Source organism: Ochotona princeps, chromosome 14 (assembly GCF_030435755.1).
Source record: "Ochotona princeps isolate mOchPri1 chromosome 14, mOchPri1.hap1, whole genome shotgun sequence".
In the NCBI taxonomy this organism is placed as follows: domain Eukaryota; kingdom Metazoa; phylum Chordata; class Mammalia; order Lagomorpha; family Ochotonidae; genus Ochotona; species Ochotona princeps.
This window is the reverse complement of record NC_080845.1, coordinates 33,917,745-33,931,490: the sequence shown is the minus strand read 5'-3', so window position 1 is coordinate 33,931,490 and position 13,746 is coordinate 33,917,745. Positions and strand designations below refer to the sequence as shown.

Here is a 13,746-nt window from a genome sequence, read left to right as displayed (position 1 = left end):
TCTTGAAGTTCTCTAGCACCTAGATTAGATGACCGTCCAAACTAGATCTGTGTTTACCATTTCACAGGACTGTTAGCAAAGAAAGCTGTGGAAGCTGGCTTGAATGTGAAGCCTTATGTGAAAACCAGCCTGTCCCCTGGAAGTGGCGTGGTCACCTACTACCTGCGGGAGAGTGGAGTCATGCCTTACTTATCTCAGCTGGGGTGAGGGATGCTGTGATTTACCTGGTGCTGTGTTTTATTCCTCATGGGTATTGCTCTGCCACTTTATATTAAAAAAAAAAAAGAGCGTATTTGGTGGGATTTAATTGCCTACCTAGTCTTTTATCAGGAGCCAGGGACATTCTTAAACCCTTACGTTCTGAGTATGTCAGGTTGTTCATCTGACAAGGATTGCCCTCCAAGAGCAGGACAGGCTGAAATCGGGGCTGTGCTCTGTTTGCCAGGCTATTACTTAGATGCAGTACTGAATCCTGCTGGAGGAGGGGACACTTGGAGTTGCATCATACGCGCTGCAGACCAGCAGAGGCTGTGCAACTGAGAGGGCACCTTTTAGTGTGAAAATAATTACTTTCCATGGCTGAAAACATTCTGATTCCTTGAGGCAAATTTGTTATTTGTTGGTAAATACTGTGTTTCCACCTTCCATGTGATTCTTCATTTAGGTGACATGTATTTCCTTCATGTGCATCCTAAAATTTGAAGTCACTGGAAATATCTGCTTATCTAAGTACAAAATATAGTAGTGAATGGAGGCATTAAATTATGATGCCTTTGATTTCAACTGAAAAATTCATAATCATGGAATTCAGCTTGCTAATATACATTATGAATAACATTTATAAATAATGCTACAGCAAAATGCTATCAAGAAACAGCACTGCACAAAACTTATTTTGTGCACCAATGTCTCATTTTGTACTGTGGCCTTCAGGAATTGTTACCTGAAGAAGGCTCACTGAAAGTCACTGTCTCATGCTTCTCCTTTTGGCCCCTAGGTTTGACGTGGTGGGCTATGGCTGCATGACCTGCATTGGCAACAGTGGACCCTTACCTGAGCCTGTGGTAGAAGCCATCACACAGGTAATTACAGCCTGTAGATCATCAGAACTATCACTTCCTTTCAATATACTGCGTGAGCCAAATGATGAAAATTTCAAAAAAAAATCTGTGAAAGCAGAGTGTGAAAAAGTATACTTTTTGGAGTTGATCTAAAATTACTAGCTCTGTAACCTTGGACAGTTAATTAAACTGTGCCTCATTCACCCCAGCTTTAAATTGGACATACCAACAGGTTTGTTTTACATAGTTGTGAGAAGTAAAGCAATGATGAACCTAAAACACTAGGTTCTCAGTGCCGTGTGCAAACACCAGTACTATCTGATTTTGACTACAAAGTATGTTCATCATTTGAAAGTTGGTTCAAAGCCATGCCTTCATACAAATCTAAATTGCATTGCCTTGATTTTTCTGTCCTTAAACTGCTGTAACTTCGAAAAATGTTATTTCACTTGCCTTTGTGTTAGTATGATAATCTCTACAAACTCTTGTTGGTGCTTTTAACTGTCAGTTGTAGTCTTTCCCACCTGTTCTCAGGTCTCAGGCCACCACCAGAATGTTGCCTTCCAAACTGTTCAGTATTTTCTCATGAACAGAAATGACTCCCATGACTGCTGCTTTTGACAGTGTCACTTGTGGCTCTTCCTCCTCCCCTGCGTTAAGGAGACAGGCAGGTGAAAGGGTTGCTGAAAGTGTTACACCTGAGCAATTGTAAATGGTCTAAAATAAGCCTAAGTAATATATTTGTGATCTGATTTTTCTCTTGCCTTGCACAGGGAGACCTTGTAGCTGTCGGAGTACTCTCTGGGAACAGGAATTTTGAAGGTCGAGTCCACCCCAACACCAGGGCCAACTATTTGGCTTCTCCTCCCTTAGTCATAGCATATGCAATTGCTGGGACCATAAGGATTGACTTCGCGAAAGAGCCATTAGGTAAGATTCTGTGTGGCTACTGTTTTTGTTTTTTTTCCAGTGAACTTGAAAATAAAACTGAAAGGAAGTTGCTGCCCTCCTTGAATAGCAGCTGCAGTTGGAACCTCAAGAAGCAAGGCCCAAAGGAGACTCTTCCCTTTGTTCCCCAGCACACAGCTAAGATATGCTGGGGATAGTTAACTCACAGCCTGCTTCAGGATTAGGGTGGTAGAAACGGAAGAAATGCCCAGAGTCCCAGAGCTCCTGTTCTTTAACGTCTTGTATTCCCACCTTTTCAGGTCCCACTGTTGTTAACAGGCACTGTGGACACATGCTCAGTAGCAGCTGTTCATGTGTTCCAGTGTCTCAGAACTCAAAGAGATGCTGCTTTGTCTTCCCCATTTGTGGAGTCCATATTTGCAAATTTACTACTTCATGAAAAACGACTGTTAACCCCCAAATCAGTGCTCATGAGTCTTTCCTGGTCATTTTTAGGTATACACAGAGGGACAGAAACTTCTGTCACTGCATTTGGCTCCATGCCAACGTCAAACAGGGTGATGCTCAGGCTAGAACTAAGCAACCGTTTCATGGTCCGTTTGCTGTCATGTTTCTGTTGTTGTTGTTGTTGTTGTTGTTGTTGTTGTTGTTGTTGGCATTTTGTGCTCTTTATGGAGATTTTGCTGTTTCATCTGGCCCAATACCTGATACTGAGGTGCCACCCAGTGTCCCTAAGTACAACCCTAGGGATGCCCTGTGTTCAGGCATGAATTGAACTGCTGTTGTCAGCAGTACACAGGTATTTCATGGTGTCCTTGGGAATGAGTGCCAATAATCCCCTCAGAGATCAAAGCTGCAGCAACATAAGTGATTGCATAAAATGGTGTCATATTTGCACATAACATATGCAGTCCTTATCTGCTTATTATTGTTTTATAAACTTTTATTTGAAAAACAGAGTGACAGTGAGCAATCCAAATAGAGAGTGCCCATTTGCTGATTCAGTTACCAAATGCTCACAACAGCCAGAACTGGGTAGGCTCAAGTCTGGGCACCAGGACTTCATTGGGTGGCAGGCGCCCAGTAACTTGAGCCATTTTTGCTGCTTTAGGTGTGCACATAGCTGAAAACTGAAAAGCCAGAGCAAGGTATCAAGTCCAGGTCCTGTGATAATATGTGGAGGCATCTTAACTGACCTTTTAACTGTCTGGCTAACATTGGTCTCCTCCTGTGCTTTACGTCCCCTCTAGATTTCACGCAGTACCTCATGTACATGCTGTGTATGTAGTTGTCATATTGCTTAGGTAATAATCACAAGAAATAGAAGGTATCTGTGTGTTCAGTACAGACAGTGTTAATTTTTAGTGGATGTTTTCCACTGAGTTGGTTGAATCCATGGACGTAGAACACACAGATACAGAATACCAACAAGGTGTCTTTAGACAAAAGCACACATAAAGTTATGTATGCGTTGGTTGACAAAACAGGAAGCTTGCCGGCACCCACTCTGCATTTCCCTGGGAGAGTTTCACAGATTCTAAAATATATCCACGAAAAATGAGACTGCACCTTAAGTAACAATGAAACCGGAGAATCAGTAAAGTCTTTCTCATTAGCATAAACGTTTTCCCCAGGGACAAACGCAAAAGGGCAGCAGATATTTCTGAAAGATATCTGGCCAACTCGAGAGGAGATCCAGGCAGTGGAGCAGCAGTACGTCATCCCTGGGATGTTCACGGAAGTCTATCAGAAAATAGAGGTGAGGCCCAGACCCAGGGACTTTTAGGGCTGTAAACTGGAAAAGAGCATGTATTTCTTCAGGTAACTAGGGCAGTGGAACCCCACACTCCCCAGTGTTCCACATTTGGACAAGGGTGACAGCCTTAGGGAGGAAGGTTCAAGTTCTGCTCTCCAGGGTTCCACCTGTTTCCCAGACACCCCGGAGTGTGCAGGTTCCCTGTGAGGAGGACCTTTATGGATCATTATACCTCACAGGGCTGGAGTCAGTTGGCTGAATTCACTGGACGTTTTAAAAAAATAAAGCTATTCCATAAGAGGTTTGTGTGTATGTGCATTTTACAAATGGGAAAAAATGTTTGGGACACTTGGATGTTACTCCTTTTCCGGCTTTTTGGTCTGGGCGTGCATTCAAGCCAGTTGCATAGCAGTTATCATTTCCTGTATCTAATGTCCATGTGACCTGCAGGAGCACTTCTTAGAATATTCAGAAAATATTCCCTCTTGGATTATTATGTGTGTTTTTTATATATATGGAAGTAATTCTATCTATTGCTGTACAACAAATCACTCTGAAACTCAGATTACTCTGAAATTCAGCGAAAACAGTTGGTTTCTGTGGATCAGGAATCCAGACACAACTCTATTGGACGCCTCTGCCCTCAAGAGGATCCAATCAAGGTGTCGCCTGGGCCTGTGACCTCTGGTGGAGGGGACCCTCAGGCTCTCTCCTGTCATTGTTGGGCTAAGGTTCTTTCTTGCTGCCTGTTAGCTAGAGACCTTGCTCTATCGCTTGGGTCTCCTTCCAGCTCACAGCCTGGTGACTTGCTTCCATCATAATAGCCAGCAAGAGGGCAAGGGAGGGAAGCTCAGACATCTCATTCTGGAATTGAGTTATTAGGTCCTGTCCACCCTCTGGGACCTCCTGGGGGTGTAAATCCACAGAGGGAGATCTTGCCTGCCCTCCTTAAGGCTGCCCTATATAGAGCGTGTACATTTTTAATTTGTTAACTGGACATCATGATACAAAAGCTCTTTTGTTTTGACTACTTAAAATGAAAAATGGTTGGCCTGAAACTTTTGTGTTAGCAAATTTGAATTTTTCTTTTCTTTTTTAAAGACTGTGAATGCAAGCTGGAATGCCTTAGCAGCCCCATCAGATAAGCTTTATCTCTGGAATCCTAAATCCACATACATTAAGTCACCACCATTCTTTGAAAACCTGGTACGTTGTTTTTACTTTATAACATAAAGTTCTTGTAAAGGTTTCTTTCCTCTTAATATCTGTACTTTGTTACTCCATACCCTTTGACTACCTATTTTGTTAAAACCTTTGCAAACCCAAGCAGGTGCTGCTGGGGCGTTTGGGCGTACTGAGCATACAGTTGCTGTGTCACACATCCTGTATGGTTGTGCAGAGAGATCTTGGTAATCAGCTGTCCCCTATAGATAGTCTCAGATGAGTCTGAGGGACTCCCAGGAAACACCTCACCCTACGAAAATGAGGGCCATGTTTTTGTTTTGTTTCATTTTACTTTTATTATTATTATCACTTTATGATGCAGTTCCATAGGCCCTGGGATTTCCCTTATCCCCTCCCCAATTCCCTTTCCCCTCATTGAGTTCCCCTATATCATTAGTATAGTAGTGATATATACACAGTAATGCCTATACACAGTCCATCATTGCAGGCATGGACAATGGCAGAGAGTCAAGACACAGTAAACAGTTTCATTGGGAGTCCATCTTTGATCTGGAAGTAGAGATGCATACTGCATTGTATCCTCACATCTGTATATAATAGTATCCATTACACAGTTACTGTACATCCCCTTTAATGAAAAACCATAGTACAAAATTAACAGGAAGAAAAATAGAAATCTACAATGCCATGAAATTAAATAACATGCTACTGGATATGATGGTCTCCATTTGTCTCCTGGAATGTGCCTGCTCTACTTCACACTCTGTTTAAACATGCCCTTACCCTATTCTGCCATCTTGATTATCTTGAGGGCCATCTTGCCCAACACCAAAAGTCAAGAAACAACCCATGTGGGCCACTGTCAGGGACACAAGGAGCAGAAAGGAGAGGGAGTGGAAGACAGGATTTCAGTGGTCCTTAGCATTCTGGGAGTTGTGTGCAAGCAAGGAAAGCACATGCCATTTGCAGTTGTATTCCAGGCACATTTGGTGATATTACCAGAGCTTCTCATTAAGGTAGACATGTGAACACTTTGAGTCCGTTCCCCTCACCTTTATAATCATCCTTGATAAAATGTGAAAAACCAGAATTTTCCATGCACTGATGATGTGCAGATGTGATGTCCTTCGGGTCCGTGGATCACTGCTGTTGGGAATCCGCTGTTGTCTGGGTTAGGAAAACCCTGGTAGCCTTTGACTTGTTGTGTCTTTTGCTAGACTTTGGATCTGCAGCCCCCTAAATCTATAGTGGATGCCTATGTGCTCTTGAATTTGGGAGATTCAGTAACAACGGATCACATCTCTCCAGCTGGAAATATTGCAAGAAACAGTCCTGCTGCTCGCTACTTAACCAACCGAGGGTAAGTAGAAATAGTATGAGACAGGAAAGACTAAGGCAAAAATGGAGTGAATGAGGCTAGTATTTCACATTTCACATAATCTCTTTAGAATTAGATTCTAGCTTTTCACTGACCCCTGGAGCTTGTGTTTTCTCTTAACTGCTCAGGTACTTCCAAGGGAGAATCCTTTGGTGTGTGCTTCCCAGGAGGGCAAGGGGAGAGGAACCTTCTTTTGGAAAGTATGTGCATTAGGCTCCTTGTGTCCCTGCACCCCCAGCTTGGCTGGTCGTTAAAAAAACTAGCCAAGCTCTGCATCATGGCCCATGGCAGAGCCTGGTTGTGCTGGAAGCACAGGGCAGAGATGTGACCTCAGAAGCACTGCTCAGTTGTGACTGAGGAGCAAATGTTGACAGAGAACTACCTCAGGGATTTGCAGCTCTCACCCATTTATCAGTCTTCCCAGCCATATTCTGACATCGTAGGTATTATTCCACTGGTGCCAACTGCTCTCTAATATACCAATATTAATTAAGGGCAGTGGTTTCCTAATCTGATTTTCTGTGAGAATCCTCTGCAGAAATAATTCCTGGTTCCTGTTCCATCTCCTAAATCAGCCCCTTGAAGGCTGGATCCAGGAGCACGTTTGAGAAACAACCCAAACACCTTTCTTTTGTTGATTTTTTTTTTTAAAGATTTATTCATTTTTATTACAAAGTCAGATATACAGAGAGGAAGATCTTCCGTCCGATGATTTACTCCCCAAGTGAGCAGCAATGGCCGGTGCTGCGCCGATCCGATGCCGGGAACCAGGAACCTCTTCCAGGTCTCCCATGCGGGTGCAGGGTCCCAAAGCTTTGGGCCGTCCTCGACTGCTTTCCCAGGCCACAAGCAGAGAGCTGGATGGGAAGTGGAGCTGCCGGGATTAGAACCAGCACCCGTATGAGATCCCGGCGTGTTCAAGGCGAGGACTTTTAGCCGCTATGCCACGCCGCCGGGCCCTTGTTGATGTTTCTTGACCTCTTTGGAAGAGTGAACACTTTGGGAAGTGGAAAGAAAGCAAATATACGTACCCACAGTATTTTGGGTACAATTCCAGGGGTTCCTACACATGCTCACCTACTTTATTCATGAACTCAGGCTTCAAATGAGCTTTGGCCATTAAATAACAACAGTAATACAAACATCCTTCCTCTCCTATTTTAATAAACAGGCCAGTGAACTGGTCACTGTGTTAACTGTGAGATGTCATTCCTGGTGTCACTAAATCTCCTTTTGTTGGAGCCCACAGACAATTTTTCCTCTGGTTTGGAAACCAAAAGCAACTGTTTTGACTCTTTGTCTCTGCTTTGATTTTCTGTGGTAGGAAAGTGGCAAATTATATTGCTAGTTGTGCTCCTTTTTGCATTGAGCTCCTTCCTGACTACTCAGGGACAAGTTTGAACCTACTTTGGGTTAGTGTATGGAAGAAATTCTGTGTTTACTCCTATTATTATTTGTCCTGTCTGGGTAGCTTTCCATGATTATTCTCTGCTTTCATTTTCTTATTTTTAATCAGTTTTTTTAACCTTTAAACAAGCATTATAGACTACCCCTACTGTACAACCAAAGTAAACTAGGTATTCCTTTTTAAGTTCTTTCTGATGTTTCCTGCTTTGAAAAATTTGAGGCTGACTCTAGGGATATGTGTTTTCCACCTTTGACTTCTGCCTTTCTCCAGCCCAGTTCTTGCCCCCAGATGTAGCTTAGGGAGCAGCTTTTCTGCCTTGGAAAACAGTGCTTAATAGAGTGAGATAATATTTAAATGGATGGCATTTTTATTTTCTTGGTATAAGTTAGTTTAATCTTTGCTCTAGGACAACTTTCTCCTGCTTATTTTATTTTTAGCCTAACTCCACGAGAATTCAATTCCTACGGCTCTCGTCGGGGGAATGATGCCATTATGGCACGGGGAACATTTGCCAACATCCGCTTACTGAACAAATTTTTGAACAAGCAAGCACCACAGACTATACACCTGCCTTCCGGGGAAACGGTGAGTACTCTTCTGCTTCCTTCAGAAAGCAGTACTTGCCAGACCTGGGGATCGGGGTTTGTGCAGAGATTTTCCTGTTGGCTTCATTTCTCCACCACATCCTACTTCTGGCTTCCTTTGGTCCTACTTGCAAGTGCACGTTTATGTGGGGTTTTTTTTTTTTTTTTTGGTCCTTTTTTTTTTTTAAGACATTCATTTTATTACAAAGTCAGATATACAGAGAGGAAGAGAGACAGAGAGGAAGATCTTCCATCCGATGATTCACTCCCCAAGTGAGCTGCAACGGCCGGTACGCGCCGATCCGATGCCGGCAACCTGGAACCTCTTCCAGGTCTCCCACGCTGGTGCAGGGTCCCAAAGCTTTGGGCTGTCCTTGACTGCTTTCCCAGGCCACAAGCAGGGAGCTGGATGGGAAATGGAGCAGCCAGGATTAGAACCGGTGCCCACATGGGATCCCGGGGCTTTCAAGGCGAGGACTTTAGCCGCCAGGCCACGTCGCCGGGCCCTATGTGGGGTTTATTATCACTGGTGAAGAGTAAACATTTCCTTGCATAGAAATTATATGCCCATCATTTAAGTATTATTTCTTGGGAGCTGATCCAAAAAATCTTTTGCGATTTCATCAGTTCCAAGTATTTAAATGGGAAACACTCCATTCTATCCAAGTGCATTTATCAGGAAGCACTATTGTGTTACTTTATTAATATTTACTCTTATTCACTACATCCATTAGGAGAAGCAGAACTGTATAAGAGGCCCTTATGGGCCTGACTGTTGAGATAAAGAGGTGGAGAAAGCCCTGTGGTTTGAGTCAGGCAAGTCTGGTTTCAAGTCCCAAATCCACCTCCTACCTCAGATAATGACTTCCCTCCCAGAGCTTTATTTTGTTTATAGTAAAGTAGGAACATATGCCTCCCTTACAGGGTTATGAGAAAATGAAACATATTGATGTATGAGCCTCACTTAATTTGTGCTCACATGGAAAGGCCTTAGCATTACTTCTCTTCCCAAAGTATGCACTAAAAACTGGGTAACCATTTCAGGAGTAATCCTGTCACCTTTCTCTAAAGTGTCTGTGCAGCTTGGTACATTCTAGGTACCATTCAAAACTGCAAATTTACAAAGGATTATACTATTGTAGCAATGTGGGGAAAACCAGCCGGTAGGTGGAGGAAATCCCAGTGTCTACAAAATTGTACCATAAAATTTGAAATTTCAAAATAAAAATTTAACAAAAAACTGCATACATTGACTTAATTTTAATTTTTAATGAGGGTAAGCACTGTAATTGTCTGCTTTAAGTTGAAGTATAGAGAGGTCATATAACCCCCTAAGATTACACAGTGGACAAGTAGAAATTAAAACCCAAGGAGTTTAGTTCTGAGGTCACTGTTCATTACCACACCTGCCTCATCCACAGCTAATGAATTAAATTTTTGCAAAGCACACTTTCTGTGTAAGTGTGCTTGCTCAGTGAATAGTGGGGATAATAAAGCATTCTATGAAAAAATAGCTGTTGGGCCTGGCGCTATAGCATAGCGGTTAAAGTCCTTGCCTTGAACGCACCGGGATCCCATATGGGCACCGGTTCTAAGCCTGGTGGGCTCGCTTCCCATCCAGCTCCCTGCTTGTGGCCTGGGAAAGCAGTTGAGGACGGCCCAAGACTTTGGGACCCTGCACCCGTGTGGGAGACCTGGAAGAAGCTCCTGGTTCCTGGCTTCGGTTTGGCTCAGCTCCAGCCGTTGCGGCTGCTTGGGGAGTGAACCATCGGATGGAAGATCTTCCTCTCTGTCTCTCCTCCTCCTCTGTATATCTGACTTTCCAATAAAAAAAAAATAGCTGTTGACTGATGGACAGAGGGGCAGATGTGCTTGCAGACACTAAGGAGAGGGGAACTGGACAATTAACTGACAGCTGTGGAACAGTGCTTTTAACAAGCCCTGCCGCAACTTTGAGCTTCTAGTGGGATGTCTAGAGTGTCTGTGGAGAGGTAGAGATGAGCACACAGTTGGAGCACAGGCTGAGCTAGACATAACTAGACAAAGGGGGAGGGAAAGAAGACAAGCAATATAAAAGGTGGAAGAAAACTTTGTGTCCAATGAGATGATTTTCATAAGACTTAACTTTAAAAAAAGAAAAATGAAAGCCCTATTCAAAGGAAGTGAATAATTGAGAGAAAATTCTAGAATACAGAACAAATTAAAAAAATAGAAGGAAGATTAGAGAAAGTGCAAGAAAATTAAGGACTAAATGCAGGAGGTCAAACATGTGACTTAATAGAGTTGTTAAAAAGGCAACAGACAAAAATGGCAAAAGGGAATTTGTCCAAGAAAAACAAAGGAAAAATTACTCAGCTGAAGAATATGAGATTCCAGATGGATAAGAGTCACTAAATGCCTAACGAGATAGTTTATCACAACCCTTTCCAAGTTGCAGGGCAGTGAAATTAAGAACAACAAAAATAAGGAAAAGATTGAGAAATTTCCAGAGTTGAAAAAATAACTTACAGAACAAAAGGTTATCAGAAGCATTCCCAGACAGCTTGAAAACATCACTGGAAACTCAGACTGAGGAAAATGATTTTTATCCTAAAATTCTGTGCTTGTTAAGTGCACTGAAAGTAATGACACATTATGATATTCAAAAGCTTAAAAAATAGCTGTAAACCTTTCTCTCCCAGGAAGTACCTTGGCAAGTGTGTTCCACCACAATAAGTAAGCAAAGAGGGGAAGCTGTAGGGTCCAGGAATAAGAAACGAAGGACTCTGCCAGGACACTGCCTATTTCAGCAATGAACCACTCCTGGGGAGCTGTCTAATGTGGAACTAGACCAACAGAACTAGGAGTAGGAGAATGAAGATGGCGGAATAGGGTAAGAACATGTTTAAATGGACAGAGAAACAATCAGGATGAAGCAGAGAGGACACATTCCAGGAAATAGGAGAGGACAGAACAACAGCACAGGGGTACCTGGAAACTGACAGACACAGCAAAGCAGCGAAAACAATGGTGTGGTGTTGCAGTGACTGATACTCCAGCAGCATTCAGCCAATGGCAATCTGAACTCCACCAGCAACCAGGTGGGAAGGGAGTTTCACTGGAAGCTTGGAGGTGAACCCAGACAAAGAACTCTTTGCTGCTGGTCTGTTTGATTTCACCAGGAGCAGAGACAGAGCAGCAGATCCCAGACGAGTAGTGCGAGAACAGGGTGGATTTCACAGCCCAGTCAGCCCCCTAGAGCCAAATTGGGTGCCAGTTTGCATAAGGAGACAAAGGCTATAGGACAGAACTGTGTATGCACTGAGCTGGGAGTGAACTCATTTCTGACTCAGTGAACTGCAGCAACATGGCATTCTACAGGTTCCACCCAAGACTGGTCTGGGTAGCCCTCAGACCTGATGGCCAGCAGATCAAGAACTCTAGTAGTGGTACCTCAGGTGCCATTTTGGGCACTGTGGCAAAAGTTTAGGACTACAGAGGACAACAGTGAACTGCGCATGTGCTGAGCTCACTAGAACTCACTGAGCTCAGTGGACTGCACTGGTCCCACAGGAAAATAATACTGACTGTGGCATCATACGGGTCAAAATAGGTCCGTGTGGCCCTCAGACCTAACGTCCAACAGGTTCCTGCAAGATCGGCACCACCAGCAACCTAGCTATACTGGACACCTGGTGTCTCCCTAATCCTGGGACCTGCTCCAACCGGAAGTGGGAGAAAGGTTGTACAGACAACAGTGCAACCTCAGCATGATAGCACAGGAGGTGGAGAGTGATGTGCCAGGAGTTGGGGCTTTGGAGACCATGGTGGAAATCTAACATAAAGAACCTAGACCTGGAACTTGTTGGAGAGAGTGGCACAATTAGCTGCAAGCAAAGAGTTGTGTACTAACGGCAATAAGTAAAATCGAACTGTAGGCCTGTGGGTGACACAGCTTAGAAACCTGCCCCAAGGAGAAGAATCTGCTAACTAGAGGTACAATGATCAAGAGCAAAAGAAGACACAAAGGCACAATGAATATTACTGAAGACTCCCCTGCAAAGGAGCAAAACCCTATGCCAACCTCAGAGTTAACTGAGAAAGACATCGAGAAAATGGGGGACACAGAATTCAGAAAACTCATTTTAAAGCTTCTGATTAACAATGAGAAGCACATACAAGAATTCAAAGAATTTAAGGAATGTTACACAAGAATAGCAGCAATAAAGCAAATCAAGCCTGATGTATCAGAAATGAAGAACACAGTAGAGCAAATTAGAAGTACAGTGGAGAGTCTCCAAAATAGAATGAAGCAAGCAGAAAAAAGAATCTCAGAATTGGAAGTTATTTCCTATCATGAGGGGGAAACAAAAAGCTGGAAGCAGAGCTGATCAGGCCAAAAAAAAATATTCAAGAATTGAAAGACACTCTTAAGAGGCCAAATATAAGAGTTATGGGAGTCCCAGAAGGTGCAGAAAGAGAAGCTGGGTCTACAAATGTATTTAATGAAATAATAAGGGAAATTTTCCCTAATCTGGAGAAAGAATTGGGAAACAAGATCCAGGAGGGGCACAGAACTCCCAATAGGCTTGATCAAAAGCGATCTTCACCACAACACGTGATCATCAAGCTGTCTTCAACCGAACATCAGAAAAAAATCCTTAAATGTGCATGTGATAAAAATCAACTGATATATGAGGAAATGCCAATTAAACTCACAGGAGACCTCTCACAGGAAACTCTACAGGCCAGAAGAGAATGGAGTGACATATTCCAGATTCTAAAAGAACAAAATTGTCAGCCCAGGATAACATATCCAGCAAAGCTTTCTTTTGTCTTTGAAAATGAAATAAAATTCTTCCACAGTAAAGAAAAGTTAAAATAATTTACCTCTTCCAAACCTGCCCTGCAAAGGATGCTTCAAGATGTTCTCTTGACAGAGAAGAGGAATAGCACCCAACAAAACCAAGGGCAAATGTGAAGAACATCCCAGTAAAATAACAGAAGACTAAATCAATGAAAAACCCATTGCTAAAATGCCACGACCAAATTTTAACCCATACATACTAACCCTGAGTGTAATTGGCTTAAGCTCAAATGTCATAGACTAGTAGACTGGATTAAAAAACAAAACACATCTATTGTTGTCTAGAAGAGACACATTTCACCAACAAAAATCAGTGAAAGCTATGTCTCATGGATTTTGATGTTTTTGTTTTTGTTAGTTTCATCTCTTCAAAACACTTTCTTCTGATTAAATTCTTCAGTGACTACTAGATCAAACAGTAGCATCATTTCTTTAAGAAAGTTCTTGATTTTCTTTTCCATTTCTTCAGTGACACATTAATCATTCAGTAGCATGTTATTTAACTTCATGGTGTTGTTAACTTTTTTTTTCTTCCTGTGTTTGTTTTGTGACTTTTCATTTAGGGGATGTATAATAGCTGTGTAATGGAGACTGTCATGTCTAGTAACATGTTATTTAA

At 42.7% G+C, this 13,746-nt stretch overlaps 1 protein-coding gene across 1 annotated transcript in view; it reads left to right on the top strand.

Moving 5' to 3' along the window:
- The window catches only part of ACO1 (aconitase 1), a 67,325-nt gene that overhangs the window by 41,616 nt on the left and 11,963 nt on the right, over positions 1–13,746 (top strand). The window contains exons 12-18 of the mRNA XM_058672518.1: positions 68–203; positions 998–1,082; positions 1,835–1,991; positions 3,605–3,729; positions 4,828–4,932; positions 6,129–6,271; positions 8,135–8,282. Of these exons, the coding sequence (XP_058528501.1) occupies positions 68–203; positions 998–1,082; positions 1,835–1,991; positions 3,605–3,729; positions 4,828–4,932; positions 6,129–6,271; positions 8,135–8,282 (899 nt within the window). The remainder of the gene's footprint in view (positions 1–67; positions 204–997; positions 1,083–1,834; positions 1,992–3,604; positions 3,730–4,827; positions 4,933–6,128; positions 6,272–8,134; positions 8,283–13,746) is intronic.